The 14,939-nt window shown below is 34.4% G+C and overlaps 1 protein-coding gene across 1 annotated transcript in view; it reads right to left on the reverse strand.

The window, feature by feature from the left end:
- Positions 1–423: 423 nt before the first annotated feature.
- Positions 424–14,939, reverse strand: part of LOC148954500 (uncharacterized) — a 243,521-nt gene continuing 229,005 nt past the window's right edge. The window contains exons 16-19 of the mRNA XM_089086552.1: positions 11,948–14,156; positions 10,524–10,914; positions 6,193–6,446; positions 424–537 (exon numbers count right to left, since the gene is read on the reverse strand). Coding sequence (XP_088942678.1) covers positions 518–537; positions 6,193–6,446; positions 10,524–10,914; positions 11,948–14,156 — 2,874 coding nt within the window. The 3' untranslated portion in view covers positions 424–517. The remainder of the gene's footprint in view (positions 538–6,192; positions 6,447–10,523; positions 10,915–11,947; positions 14,157–14,939) is intronic.

The following is a 14,939-nucleotide window of genomic DNA, read 5'->3' on the forward strand; positions in this document are numbered from 1 at the left end:
CATGTAGGCTACCTTATAAAAGTAGTATTTTGAAAGAAGAAATGTGGAACATTGGTTTTCTTCCATTGGGCCTAGTCTGGAACGTTCACTAAGTTCGATAGGTAATCTAGGAAGAGGGATTGATCCCCAGTTATTCTAAAACTTTCAAAACTTGTTTCTAAAGATTTTTCTTGGTGACAAGGCGTTTTTTTAGAGGTACTCACCCCGCTACCCATGCTAATTCTTAATCATTGGTTTTATTTGCCACTTGGACTATTGGGATTGCACAGACAGCAACAAGAATGGGCTTGTTTGGAATTGCCTAATAATTAACTTCCTATTTAGGCAGATAGGCGTCGTTGAAAACCCTTCGTATTTTTGGGATTTTATTCATATATCCCCATAAAACATAGCACTTGACATCCTAAATAAAATAAGAAATGGTCTAAATTATAGTTATTGTAATATATTAGAGCCTAAATAATACAAAATAAATATAATTAAAAAATACAAGTGATGGGATTTCTTTTCAAGCAGCTCATATTTTCGAAACTCGACCTGAAAAAAAGAAGAATAAAGAATGGATTTAGGAAGCGTTATACCAAACTTATTACATTTAATTGTCTCATTTAACAATTAAAAGGCGTATAAAACGATGAGACTATTCCTCGACTGATCTTGTTCGGTTAACCATCTTTATCTTGGATGTGAACCATTGATATTGCATCTTCAATTACTCTTTCAAATGTTGCTTTGTCCGTCGATTGTGCCTGATAGCTTTTTCTGCAGTACCGCTGTTTTGTGCGGTACAGATTTTTGTGCGGTTTTCTAACTCCAATATTGAAAAAAGTAAATATCCCCTTGATGGTTCATTTTGTCGTCCTATTACGGTATCTTGTGATCTTAGTATAGGTTAAGAATATATTCTTCTTGCTCATATTTTTCTGGTACCCATTTTTGGGGGGAGTCAGCTGTGGTTCCAGCCTAGTCTTGGATGCAGCCATGCCCACTGTATTTTGTCTTCTATTGTTCAGGATGCTTCTCATTTGATATTCACCTTTGTGTGCTCCATAATTCTATGGCCCTCACTTCTATTAACAATTTTCAACTATTACATTGTTTAGTTTTTAAAGGATTTATCATTTCCATCATTTTCCTAGTGAAACATTGGTACTTCATTTCTTTAGAGTGAAAGTTAATGGTTTTGTCTGTGATCAACGCATCCCTATTCAAAAAGGAGTTCCACAAGGAGGAATTTGTCTCCTAGTTTGTTTAAATTAGCAATTTCTCAATTACTTCGGGAAATTCCCCCAATTTATTTTTACGGTTTAGATAATGTGTCATACCTAACCAACACGGATGATTTTTTAGTTGCAAGTGGATCTAAAAAAACCATTCAAAATCAGCAAGTTATTTAAGAGAAGTATTTGCATGCATTAGCCTGTACCTAAATGTTGACAAATGCGAATTGCTTCCTCTCAATTCCTCTTTGTCCCCTCTCCTGGTTTGCGAAAGTTTGCTGTCCCTTATTTCTTATCTTTTCAGTGGCTGGGTATTAACCTTACTACTAATTTAAATTAGTTCCGTTAACGGACAGTTTCCGAATCCAAGCTGGAGATTGGGATCGGTTGCTCAAAAATTGTCGGTAATAGAGAGAAATATAGCTGCAACGTAATGTGCAATTTATTTTCTCTTTTTTTGTGATCACTAAATCTTATATCTTTTCAAGTCTTATCCATTTTTGAAAAAAAGATCTTTCAACTAATAAAATCCAGTATTTCTGTTTCTGTAAATTCTTGTACTTTCTTCCTCCTTGGTATCATAATAGGAAGATATTACGTATATTTGGAACAAATGGTGTAGTGAGTAAAAGCCTCTCAAATATTAACGTAATTACTTTGCTACATCTTCATGATCTTGAATCTGTGCTTTTTTCCTAATTTTCTCTTTTTCTTTTGTTTTCCGCTGTTTTACATTTTGTATTAGTAAGTTAGAAATAAATTATTATTATCCAAGCTTTTATAATATAAAACCAGTTATGCCTGTAGTTGATCATTAAATTCTCAAACAGTCTTAAAGTTGGCAACCACATGCTCTTACGATGATGAGAAATCTACATGATGGGAGTATCTGGGACTCCTCCCATCACAGGTCACCTATATCACCTGTTCAAAGGGGAAGTCAAAGAAGTAAAACAATTGATGGTGATAGTTTAAAACGAAAATGTACTGCTAGTTTCCACTTTAGTATTAACAATCATGTAAAAAGCAAATCATATGTGACTGATTTTTGGGAATATATCAAAGTCCATCGGAGTCCAGTCAAATTGTGTTCTTAGTAAATTTGTGTATTACATGGCTATAAAGAGTTTGCCATTCTTTGTTGCAATCCTTATTGCTTGGGAATTGTTTAAGAAAGTATAAAGTTAAGGGTGGCACATCCAAGAGGCTAAAATCTAAAAAAAATTGTAAACAAGAGGATCTAATTTGAACGGTGTTTTAATGGCTCACATGTCTTGTCTTCGTGTATGATCTTTGCCTGAAACTAAGATTCATTCTTATAAAACAATCATATTAGCAATAAAAATTCGGTGTTATGAAGAGACGAATTCGGTTTTAATTGAGAGGAAGTAATTCGCATTTATCAACTTTAGGTACAGGCCAATGCATGCAAATACCTCTCTAAAATAACATGCTGATTTTGAATGGTTTTTTTAGATCCACTTGCAACTAAAAAATCATCCGTGTTGGTTAGGTATGACACATTATCTAAACCGTAAAAATAAATTGGGGGAATTTCCCGAAGTAATTGAGAAATTGCTAATTTAAACAAACTAGGAGACAAATTCCTCCTTGTGGAACTCCTTTTTGAATAGGGATGCGTTGATCACAGACAAAACCATTAACTTTCACTCTAAAGAAATGAAGTACCAATGTTTCACAAGGAAAATGATGGAAATGATAAAACCGCTTTTTATAAAACAATCATATTAAAAATAAAAATTCGGTTTTATGAAGAGACCCATGACTTCTTATTTAGGATTAAATAGCCTCTAGAAAAGCATTATATTGACACACATTGCAGTAATCCATAATATGTCCCTCAATATGTTCAGCACCAGTTCAAAAAAGAATTCATCCTTTATTGATTATTGTAAAATTATTAAACAATTACTATGAAAAATAAAGGAAATTTCGCATTATAGAACTACAGCGTGGTAGAATTTAGCTCTTAACTGGATACTAATAAAAATATTAAGCTAAATATTATTGTAAGTATAACAATAGAATTGTATATAACAAGTATACAAGTTTGGTTTATACCATTTTATTTAGTTTAATTTAGATTTTGTAAATACAATTGCTTTATTATCCTGCTCACCCTAGTCCCTAACAAAATTCAGCCACTGAAATTTTCTGTTCATCCAGAACAAAGCAACAGACATTGTGAATCGTTAGCCATAGACAAAATTGATGTCCAGTCCAATTTTTGAATGGTTATTGGCTTATATTTTTACATTTCGAGATTTTTTCAGTAGTGTCAACTCACAAAAATTAGGGGGGGGGGAGGGGGGGGGGGGTTAAAATACATTTGTCAAAATCTGGGGTGGGGCGATTTCACTTTTTTTCAATTTTTCAATGAACGTACCCAAAAGAGCCAGTTTTTCAACGAAAATATTGAAAAAGGTATCTTTGAAAACCTAGCGGGGTTAATGCCCCCCTGCCCCTTTCCCGACTGACATCACTATATTATATCACCTCCTTGCTTTTTATTATAAGGTGACTCTTTTTTTCTTTTATCAAGCAGTTTTTACGTCTTGAGCACTTTGAAAGGTTAGTTTTCTTTTATATCTTTTACCATTGAAAATGGATTAGAGATTTTCCCGAAATATCTTCTTTGTGTCGTATTTCACGTTCACTTGTAGAAAATTATCTGCATTCTTTATTTTCTTCTTTTGGTTCTTTATTTCCTTTTTATTGGTTTTTGTTAATCGTAACAGCCAGTGTGGTCTTAAAGCGTAATTAGTATTTGCCATCGATTGATGCGCATGATATGGGTGGCACACCATCTATTTGAAGTTTCACTGAAGTTTTTGCTTCAGGGGATGATATGCAGGGTCGTATAAAGGGCGATAAGAGTGATTGAGCCCAACTGGGCCTCGTATTTGAAAGGGCCCCGCGTTACCATCAAAATGAACAAAACAAAATTATTAAAGCTAATTGTTTTCGATGAAAACGATTAAATCATGAATTATTCAAACAATTAAAAATTTGCATTGCTGGATGAGATTTATTGATGTGTTTATTATTATATAATACATACTTTACGTATAGAAAACTGATACCCTGGATCACAGTATATAAATAATAATATATAAATAGTAAATAATAATATTATCTTTATACAGTACCCTGGATAGTCCTATATTAGATATTAGTCTTATATTAAATGATTCGGGATAATCCTATTTTAGAAATATTTTGAACTACCATACGTACACGTCTACGTACGTAAACTACTATACAGGAATATTTTATTTCAATATTTAAATATAGAGAACGCCCCTCAAAAAATCCAATTGCACCCGCCATCTATTCGATCCGGGCTTGATGATTTTTGGTTTTTGGTGTTCTTTTTTAGCCTTCTTTTCAAGCCCAGCTCCCTGTTGGCCTTATTAAATTATTTGTGTTTGTTTATTTTGTGTGAAATAAAAATCTTGAATCTTGATTTTTAAAAAATGTAATTTTGAACTTTTCTTTTCCATTGTTTTACTAAAAATTCAAAAGCCTGAATAGTTCTTTCAAAACTACAACAGGAATGAAACGAAAGTACATAATCGTTGATGAATCTATATAAGCTAAATCCTATGATCAGTAGAAAGTGAATACCAAAATAAAAATTTGTATAAATGGAGGAAAAAAGCTAGTACTAAACATTATGGCCATGTTCCATGCATTTTATAACAGGTTGCATGCTTAACGTTTTAGCTATAAAGTATCTGGACTGGAATAGCTGAGTGCGCCATATAAATAGCATATGGTTTTATCAAGTCAATATACCGCCATATGGATTGTCATACCATGTGAGCCTGCACCATGATCAGTACATGTAATTCTAGTTAAGGCGCTGATCAGAATGAAATTTTTACCGTATGTTACATAACAGTCAGCCGACCCTTTTGGAATAAAACAAATTCATTAGCAATATCAGGGCCCTTTTTTTACTCATCAAAGTGCTAAGATCTTACATCTGTTGTCAGAAAAAGCTTAAAAGGGAAATCATTGAACTAATATCTTACATCTTTTGTCGTTTTTATGCAAACGTCTTTCATCATTCTGCTCTGATCAGCGGTCTGAGAACAATGATGAGTATATCATCAAACTTCTCTCATCATTATTCTATATGGTAGAAAGATGGCGTCTTTCGCACTTTTTGCTAACATCAGTGAGCTGTAAGATCTTAGAACAAAGATGAGTTGAAAAAACGATAATCCTTGCAGAAAGATGAAAGATCTTAGATGTAAGATCTTAGTGCTAAAAAACTGCCCTATTAACTGATTTGTCCAGCAAATTATCACACAGTGATGAGAAATGACAGCTTGAGAGCGTCAGCCAATAGGAAACTGTTAACGCAAAGAAGTTAATGCAAGCATAAATAATTGTGTGAGTAAACCATATTTTATTTGGGCTTTACATAGGATGACACAATTTTTTAGAAAAAAATGGCGAATATTGTAAAGTTTGAGTTGATGCACGGTGCATCCAGGGCTCTATCCTGAAGGGCTGAGGGGCTATAGTTCATTTAAGGGAAGAGATCAAATTCATTGTTTATCAGCAAAATTATAAACAATAATGTTTACAATAATGATAAATAATGTTTATCAGCAAAATTATTCATTGATCAGCAAAAATGTCTATGGAATATATACTATTTTATATTAAGAAGGAGAGCCTTGACTCTCCTGAATATAAAACCTCTTTCAAAATACTCATTTTATTTGCTGATATGGCCATATGGGGCGAGGGGGTCACCCGGCTTAGCCCTGCCTACCGAATTTTTTGTCCAACTCGCACAAAAGTAGCAAAAGAAAGTGTAACATGTATCCACGGAAAGATCTTTTTTAGCCCCTCCCCCCCCCTACAAAATCTTGGATACGATCCACTTAGCTGATTTGATGATTTTATAGTAAATATTAAGTATACACGCTCTTACCATGTCTGGAAAGAGTCTCATCGCCAAGTAACAGGATATGCCTGTCTCCGACCATTCGAAGCTGGGGTCCAGGTGGAAATATGGGCTCTCTTGGTGTAGGAGGGGGAATTTCTCGAGGTGCTGGAACTGGCAAAGGCATTGGGAGACGTTTTTGCCTGCGGCTGTGAAGCGTTGGAAACTGCCTTCGCCAAGATCCTGTCTCGGGATACACTTCTGGTATTTCATTAGGGAGTTCTTGGTCATCATAGGTGTTTCTGAAAATAAAAAAAAAAATATATATATATAAATAAATCATCCAAAAAAGAAGTTATTTTGTCTTTCAAAAGCTTTGCCTTTAAAATGCCCCTATTGAAGTTACAAACATTCAAGCCTTAGTGGATATTAAATATTAAAAAAAAGTTTTTTCAACTGAAATTAATAAGCAACATTGAAAATTAAAAAAACATAATTTTTTCCGCATATGATGGGTGCTGCCCCCTCCTCAACCCCTTGCTGATTATGCAAAAGATCTTAATTTCTTTAAAAATTTTCTTGTTCCATTTCAATGGCCCTTATATTTCAGCAGTCGTTCTTAAAGAATTGAGAGAAAAAGTCAAACTTAAGAGTAAAAAGCGAGGGGTAGAGGAGAGGGCAGCTAAGGCCAGTCAAGAGCGAGGTATTGCAGAGGACAGTCAAGAGCGAGATACTGACTAGCGGGCAAACCCCCTGATATACAGAACAATTTCTGTTAGTTTCAAGTTTTAATGTTGCTCCTTACTTTCAGTGGTCAAAATTTTCTTTAAGTTCTTATCGTTTTCATATCATACCCAGGCCTAACTAATATATGATGTGGGTTACTGGCCCCATATACCCCCCACTTTCTTGCTGATAAACTGTATATATAAATAAATGTAAACTGATTGGTAGCCTCCCACTTTGTCAGTCTTTTTCTGCTTATCTATTAAAACCTTAAATCGTGACCAAATCTTGGATAAAATTTGAATATTTTCTTAAAATTTTCAATGAACAGTAAGTTTGCCAAATAAGTCCTTAATAACATTCTTACGACACATTGTCGGATGGACAGAATGGGTATTATTGTTCATAAGAACAGAAATTTTGCGTGACTTTTGATCTTTTAATAACGATCATCTTTATGAACATTTGGACGGCCTCTAGGATTCTCTTATGTTTAAATAGGGCACATTGTCTGCATATGTTTAAGTACGTTGAAAAATTTTGTATAAATAGGGAAAGAGAAATGTTTCCATTGAAAATCACTAAAAACCAAGCTGCTTGTTGCACTTTCCACCCCCCCCCTCCAAAAAACAGAAATACTGGCTAGGCTCATGATACCCCGCCTCGTCTTTTCAACCACTGTGTCGTTAGGTATGTAAATGTAATATTTCATTTTATATGGAAAAAGAGTTTCGCAATTAAAGGGACATTATTCCCCCCTACAACAGATAGTAAAGCCGTAAACAACAAACCTTCCCGGGAAGCAAGTGGGATTAGATAACAATTTCAATCCCCCCCCCCCCCCGACTTCCCAAAAATTACATCTATATTTATCTGAAAGATCAATAAGAGCTACGATAATTAGGCAATAAATGCACTCTTTGAGCCGCCCCCCCCTCCGCCTTCAAATTCACCCACCACCCCTCCTATATTTTTCTGATGGATCTTGGAGAGTTAGACAATTTGGGCATTGACATTTGGTTTTCTAGGCATCCCCCACCACCGTTGCAATAACCCACTGACCATTCTACATAATAGCTGTTGTGCTATTATGTTGTTGTGTAATGTTATGCAATTATACATCACTAAACGCAATTTCGTTGAAAATCTAGAGAGTCAACATAGTTAAACTAATAATTAAGATAAATATCCATATTAACCATTCATTTTGTACGAACTACGTGACCTTTCTGGAGCAAATGCGCCACCGTGCGGCAGTACTTCCTCTGCAGCTGGAAAGCTCAATATATATTTTTTGGATAATTTCAAATCCGTTGATATCTCAGAATATTCAACCAAAAGCAACTTGGTCCTCTTTAGGGCAAAATCTTAGTTTGGTGCAATAAAATGACAGACAACGCCACTTTCCCTTGGCACAATCTTTTTGGTCACTTAAAAATGGCACTTGAACCTTAAAGTTGCGTTCTAATGAGCCCTCTTCCTATCTCCTATGGCGATTGTTTCTGCAGTATCATCTCTGTGGGGAAAAAAACAATGAACACGCATCCGTGATCTTTCTTTTGCGGAAAAATAAAAATTACAAATTTTTTTGTAATTTTTTAAAATTACAAATGTAATTACAATTACAAAAAAATACAAATTCTACAATTTGTAAACAGGAGCTTGAAACCTCTAAAGTGGTGTTCTCTGATATGATAAACCGAATAGTGTGATTTTCATTAAAGGGTGACCGGCGTCGACGCACAAAAAGCATACAATTCAACTTGGATAATAGGTGGCTTCGAAAATTAACCGGTTTTAAAAGGAATGACATACATTTATTAAGGCAGTGTTTTCATGTCTCTCTGTTAAAGGTCGTTAATTCGCTGAATAATTTCCGGGTTACCGATTCTGAATTCTTTTCCAGAAAATTAAAAAGCATAGAGATTACTTAATCTAGTGGCAAGAATCTGTAACATTTTAGCAAGAATCTAACATTTAGCAAACTCTTACAGATGACTAGTTGTCATCAAGAATGTGTGGTTTGACTAGTAAGAAGGGAGTAAGAATTGGTTGAAGTTTTCAAATGAATTGATTGGGAGCAAATGTTTCTATGCAAAAGGCCTTGTACCTTGACGGAGGAAAATAAAAAGAATGAGTCAGAGGTGATTTTAAATAAACTGGTAATTTTAAGAAGGGAGGTTATTTTGATTGAGGAAAATTTTATACGCGGGGAGAATTTTTCTGAGGGGGAACCGTCTGAGGAGGGAATTAGCTGACACAATAAATACTTGAGTAGCTACAATAAACTTTCATTAAAAACCTAATTCGAAATTTGATTTTTCATTAGGTTTGCCCAACTCGTTAAAAACTGAAACATTTTCTCAGAAGCAAGGCCGTATTGAGAGGTGGTTTAACCCCTCTGTAATTTTTGTCAGACTCGTAAAAACTCAACCAAAATATATATAAACAAATTTTGATGTTTTTTGCCCCCCCCCCCCGAAAAAAAGAAAACCAAAAAGACACTGTCTTGCTTAGAAGTCATGCAATCAATTTTATTTGTCCCTCGATCAGTGGCGTAATTTTGTCAAAATCCTGGGGGGCGGTGGCAAAGTTGGAGTCAATTTTCGCTTCACTTTAAGGGGGTATTCCCCTTTATTTTGTAGACAAATTTTTTAGGTAGCATTAAACTGAATAAATTTTATATGTTTGGAATCAACATAAAAAAAAACAATTCTTTTGGTATTTTAATTGTTATCAAATTTTCTTTTTTTAGAGTTTTGGTTGCTATTTGCCAAAATAACTTCTTATTTATAGTTTGCTTCCATGAACTTTTAATAGCATGGAGGTTGAACAAGAAAAAGCATTATGAACAAAATTGTGGACAGAATATTCATTAAATCATGAGATCTATTATCAAGAAATCATAGGCCTATAGCAAAAATATACCTTTTCTATCTCCCAACAAGGAGACGGGAGTGGAGTGCACATCCTCTTTCGATGCGAGATAGGGAGTGGTTCCAAACTTTGTGACAATTTTGCTTCATATTTTTTTCCAAAGATTTAAAAGATTTTGAAATCTTCCAAAGATTTTGGAAGAAAAGTTTTGAAATGTGCTCAAATAATCATTTGATGGTGAATTAGGCAGACATTCGAAATTTTCCAAAAACAATCACTCAATTTTTCTTTTAAGTTTCAATTATGTAAAATTTTATGGAGATGGGCACGATATGAATTTACAGAGCTACCCCCCCCCTCCAGAAGTACTAGCCCCTGTAAGGATGGGCTTACATCCACCTAAAAGCTGAAGCATTAATCACAGCTTTTAATCACATGGAAACTAGCTTTTTTTTATTACTGTTGATCTAATTCATGCTTACCCAGTTTTGATTTCGCCTTCGTCGTGTCTCACTGCTAGTTTGTTTCATGGTTTCAGTGTTTTTAAATTTCAACAGGGGAATATTCTTTTATAAAAGTATAGTTTTATAAAAGAGCGCAAAGCTAATTTCTTGAACCTTGTAGGTCTCATAAATATAATGTCATGCGGGGGTTATCTTCAGACATTTTTAAGTTTGCCTCGTCAAGGGGTCTTCAGAAAATTTTTTAAATTTTGGCTTGGATACCCTATAAATTTATAAAAATGACAGATGAAAATAGGACAAAAATGAGCACACCTGCTATAAGTGCGAGATCTATTCATTGTATTACGATCAGGCAAAGGAGGTGGACTTCTTGAACTTTCCCTCGGAAAAACTGGATTAGGCACTTCAGTTTTTTCTCGGATACTTTTTCTTCTTCTTTCGACAGATGGGGCTCGTCTCAAGGTTGATTCAGGAGTAATCCAGCACGACTCTCGGAGCTCATGGGAACTCTGCTCCAGGGATCGGGATTCATGCACTTTTTTAAGATGATCATATATCTGCCCAGCGTTTATAGTTCCACCCAAAGAGTCCGTCATCAAACTCTGCGGATTTTCAAACTCCCGTGCATTATCAGGATAAAGTGGATTATATCTATTGGTAGAAGTCAAACCTAAGTCTTCAGCTGACAATGACTGATTAGCATCTGAAAAGTTAAAACAAAATATATATTCGGAAGACAATCCTACCGTAACACAAAAATGAAAATATACTTGAATGATAGCAAAGAGAGAGGTCAAGGTTAAAAAGAAGAAGAAAAACTAACGTATATTAGAGGTAGTCGATTATTATACTTTTTTAAACTTTAGTTAAAACGCAAATTGTTTGGAATATATTCAAAATGGTTTTTCAATTCAGAACAGGAACCATATATTTTTATTTTGAACCATTAATGTTTCGTCCAGATAATCAGGATTTCAAATGAAGTTCTAAAAAGAAGAAGAATAAGAAAGAAAAAACAAGAAACGCAAAACAGCTCATTTCTGACCTAAATAGGAGAATATGCAATAGGTGAATAGCCATTTGGACGATAGTCATAAAAAACAACGCATACCCTCTTGTAAGCATCTGACCCATTTGGCTGTGATTGTGCAATTGAAAAACACGCGCTTCCAGTAAGTTACTGGTTGTAAATTACTGTCGCCATTTATTTTATGTGATTTTATATGTAAATATCCTTTTTTAAGATAATTCTTAAAAAAAATTTCTTGGTCCCCCAAAACTGCATGTAACCCTAATCAGAAACCGGTTCCTTATGGGAATATATTGTACTGACTTTTGCCTAATTTTCTTTGTATTTTAAGCTTACTTTTGTCAGAAACTGTTCCTATAAACAGGGGCTTATCCAGGGGGGATTAGAGGGCTTGAACCGCCTCTCCAGAAATGTTTGTCTAACTCGTAAAAACGTAATAAAATGAATATAAACAATTTTTTATGCCTTTTTATTGTTTTTTGTAACCTCCCCCCCCCAAAAAAAAAAATATTTTGTAAACCCCCGCCCTCACCGAAAAAAGTGCTGCATACAACCCTGCCTATTTAATTGTCAAGTATTAATTCTTACCCAAGTCTTACAATTTATTCTGCCTAAAAAAATGTACCAGAAAGAATAAAAAAAAAACTTAAACAAAAAAAGTAAAAAGCGTATTTAAAAAAAAAAAAGCAAAAAAACAGTCACTTACCATTTTTTATAATATTCTTGGCCTCATAGTAGATATCGTCAGCACTAGCAAACGCAGAGGAAGTTGAGTTAATTTGCTCATTAGAATTCATTTCTTCTTTCTTGTTCTTCTTCTTTACTACAATCTTCATTACCAAATATACTAAAACATTCATGCAAATTGTTAAATTGCAAATGATAGTTATAGTAACACGAAAATAATAATTTATCTGACTCTCCGTCGTTATATAAACAACAAATGTTGATAAAGATATGAAGCATGTAGCCAAAATCCATTTCAAGTCCTTTTCCTGATTACCTTGGTGAATAGATTTTAATGATACAATAATTGCCAGTGCAATGAGCATTAGTATATATGTTACTGAAACAGCCAGTTCCCCTTGAAATCCATATATAGTACTGCAATGAGACGAATTGTCAAAATGTGATACTTTTGGAGGCATAAGTAGTAGCCAGGAACTTGTGAGAATTAATTGAATCAAGGTAAGCCCAATTGTAGAGGATGACAACTTTACTAATGAAATTTCTGAATCGTTATTTTCAAATAAGGGTGGTTCTCCTTTTCTTTTAGGGTTGAATACCACCTTAATCACAAAGCTTGAAAATATCAATGCAAATCCAATGTCACTGGTAATTCTTCGTAATATGCAAGTTCCCATAACTACATAAAATAAGTGCAAGATATTACTTATAAGTACTAATAGGACGCCGATTAGAATGAAGTAGTTAACCAGGGAAGTTCCTTGATTCAGTGGATATCTTGATAGCAAATGAAGGGCAATGATGAAAGTTAATAGAATACCAATTACTGATATGGTTGAAGCAGCAACACCAAAGTCACTTTTAAATTCACCTGCCATTGACAGAAGCGATGTTGCATTTGTTACTGCACTTGAAATGCATTTACTTGCGCAATATTCACTCTGACACTTAACTCCCCAGAGTTTGTAGTTAAGTTCATACAGTCGCGTTAGCTCCAACTTTTTGTTTTTGTAATAACCAATTTTTACAGGTTTCAATTTTGTAAAATCACTTAAAAATATTTCAAATCCATACTTTGGCGACATATTTTCTATATTGTGCTTGAAAAAGCTTTCAAACTTTTGTTTATCGAAGAAATTGCACTTGGAGAAGTCAGTTTTCTCAGAATTACAATGTTCTTGAAGGAATTTCTGTATTTTAGTAGCAAATATATGGACGATACTATCTATAACTCTGTAATTTATATTCTGATCCATTTTAATTCCTTTAACATCGTCACAAGTAGTTAAATATTTGGTTAAAATTTTTTTGCTCTTTCTCAGTCTACATGAGTGGTAATGCTGGTAAAATTGTTCAAACCATTCATCAGGAATTGAAGCGTGATTATCCAGTGTCAGGCTCTCAATAAAAGTTGAAAAGCCATCTAGCTTTTTATCTTCTATTTTTAATGATACTAAATTAACTGTTGTATTTCTTGCTATAAATCCATCAGCAACAGTTATATAGTCTTCAGACTGTTTTGCTATTTGCAGCGCTGCTTGGACGATATCATATTGTTCAGCCGTATCCAAAAGCAGAACTGCTACAAAGACTTCTTTGAGAGCTCCTTCGTCCATATATAATGATCTTAATACCATTTCCTTTGAGTATCTAGAATCAATTACAAAAGAATTCACAATGCATACATTTGTATCAGTTAAAAGTTCACTTAGCTTTTTATTTCTTTCTTGACCAACAAGAGAGCTAGAGTGAAAGATTGAGACAGTTGTCCAGCCAAACTCAAGGAAAATATCTCTATAAGCTGTCATTTCCTCATCAATATTTGGAAAAAAGGAATTATATCTATTTGATGTCGGGAAAGTAATGGAAGGTATATGCTCTTCAGTAAGCATTGATGACGCTACTTGGGAAACGTCTGGATCAATGAAAATAGCCCCTATTATGCTTTGTGGAGGCACATGGAGAAATTTGTTTGCGCGTAAATCACCAGAAAGTAAACCGAAAATTCTTTCATGAGCTCTTTCTGTGCTGTTGCAATAATCCAAAACCAAACCATTAATTTTGGGATTCTCTGGATTCTTATTCAACTGCTGAAGTGCGTAGGAAAATGCAGCAGCAAGAAGGAAGTTGTTTAATTGGCTCATTTGGCCACATGTAAATATATCTTGCCCTTTATCTTGGATTGGAAGCAATGCCACAATGTTGTATTTTGATTCTTCTGGAAGCACCTGAAAAATTCAAAACAATGAAGCGATGATGCTGAGTAGAAATAAACTGTTATTTGGGAGGCGAGTGTTAGGAGGTACTGGAGCTATTGCTCAAGGTGCAAGAACTTACAACCATTTCAGGTCAAAAGACTAAAATATTTATGTCAAAGATGACAGTGCCCCTTAATATTTCTTTATTGTCTAGAACAGGATATATGAAAGCACCTAAGACAAAAATTATTAAATTTCACTGGTGACAGAAACACCGACATTTTGGCCTTGTACATCTTGAATCAATACTGGTATCTAAAGTTTTTCTGCCACACAAGGGAACTATGTGACCACCTGGATGGCTTCATTTTTGGAGGTAGAATAATTTTTGGTAAGAACTATTCATCTTTGTCAGCTAGGGCAACTAAAAATTTTCTGGTGGGTTACTTGGACGCTGAAGGGTAGAGCATCATTAAATATTTGCTGACTGGACCCACTTATGCATTTCTAATTCTAAGAAAATTTAGAACAGAAAGATATACAATAGCATGAAGGAATATCAAACTCAACGCAACATTTGTCTCAGTATGAACATAACATTTGTTTTGAAACAATTTAAAAAATAGAGGAGTTACAAATGGAAAAAAGAGGAAGGTCCGATGGGGTATGGCCGCAACGACCTGTTTTATTAAGAAAGCGTCACTCCAGGTCATTCCTCACTTTCTACATCTTATTAAGAAATGACGGTAACCCTAGTTAACTAAACAGGTATGTGCAAACTTTTTCGTTTTATATGATTCCTTCCCTGTCCAG

The sequence above is a fragment of the Artemia sp. Qi Xiang Cuo genome, chromosome 3, assembly GCF_049724085.1.
Source record: "Artemia sp. Qi Xiang Cuo chromosome 3, ASM4972408v1, whole genome shotgun sequence".
Classification (NCBI taxonomy): domain Eukaryota; kingdom Metazoa; phylum Arthropoda; class Branchiopoda; order Anostraca; family Artemiidae; genus Artemia; species Artemia sp. Qi Xiang Cuo.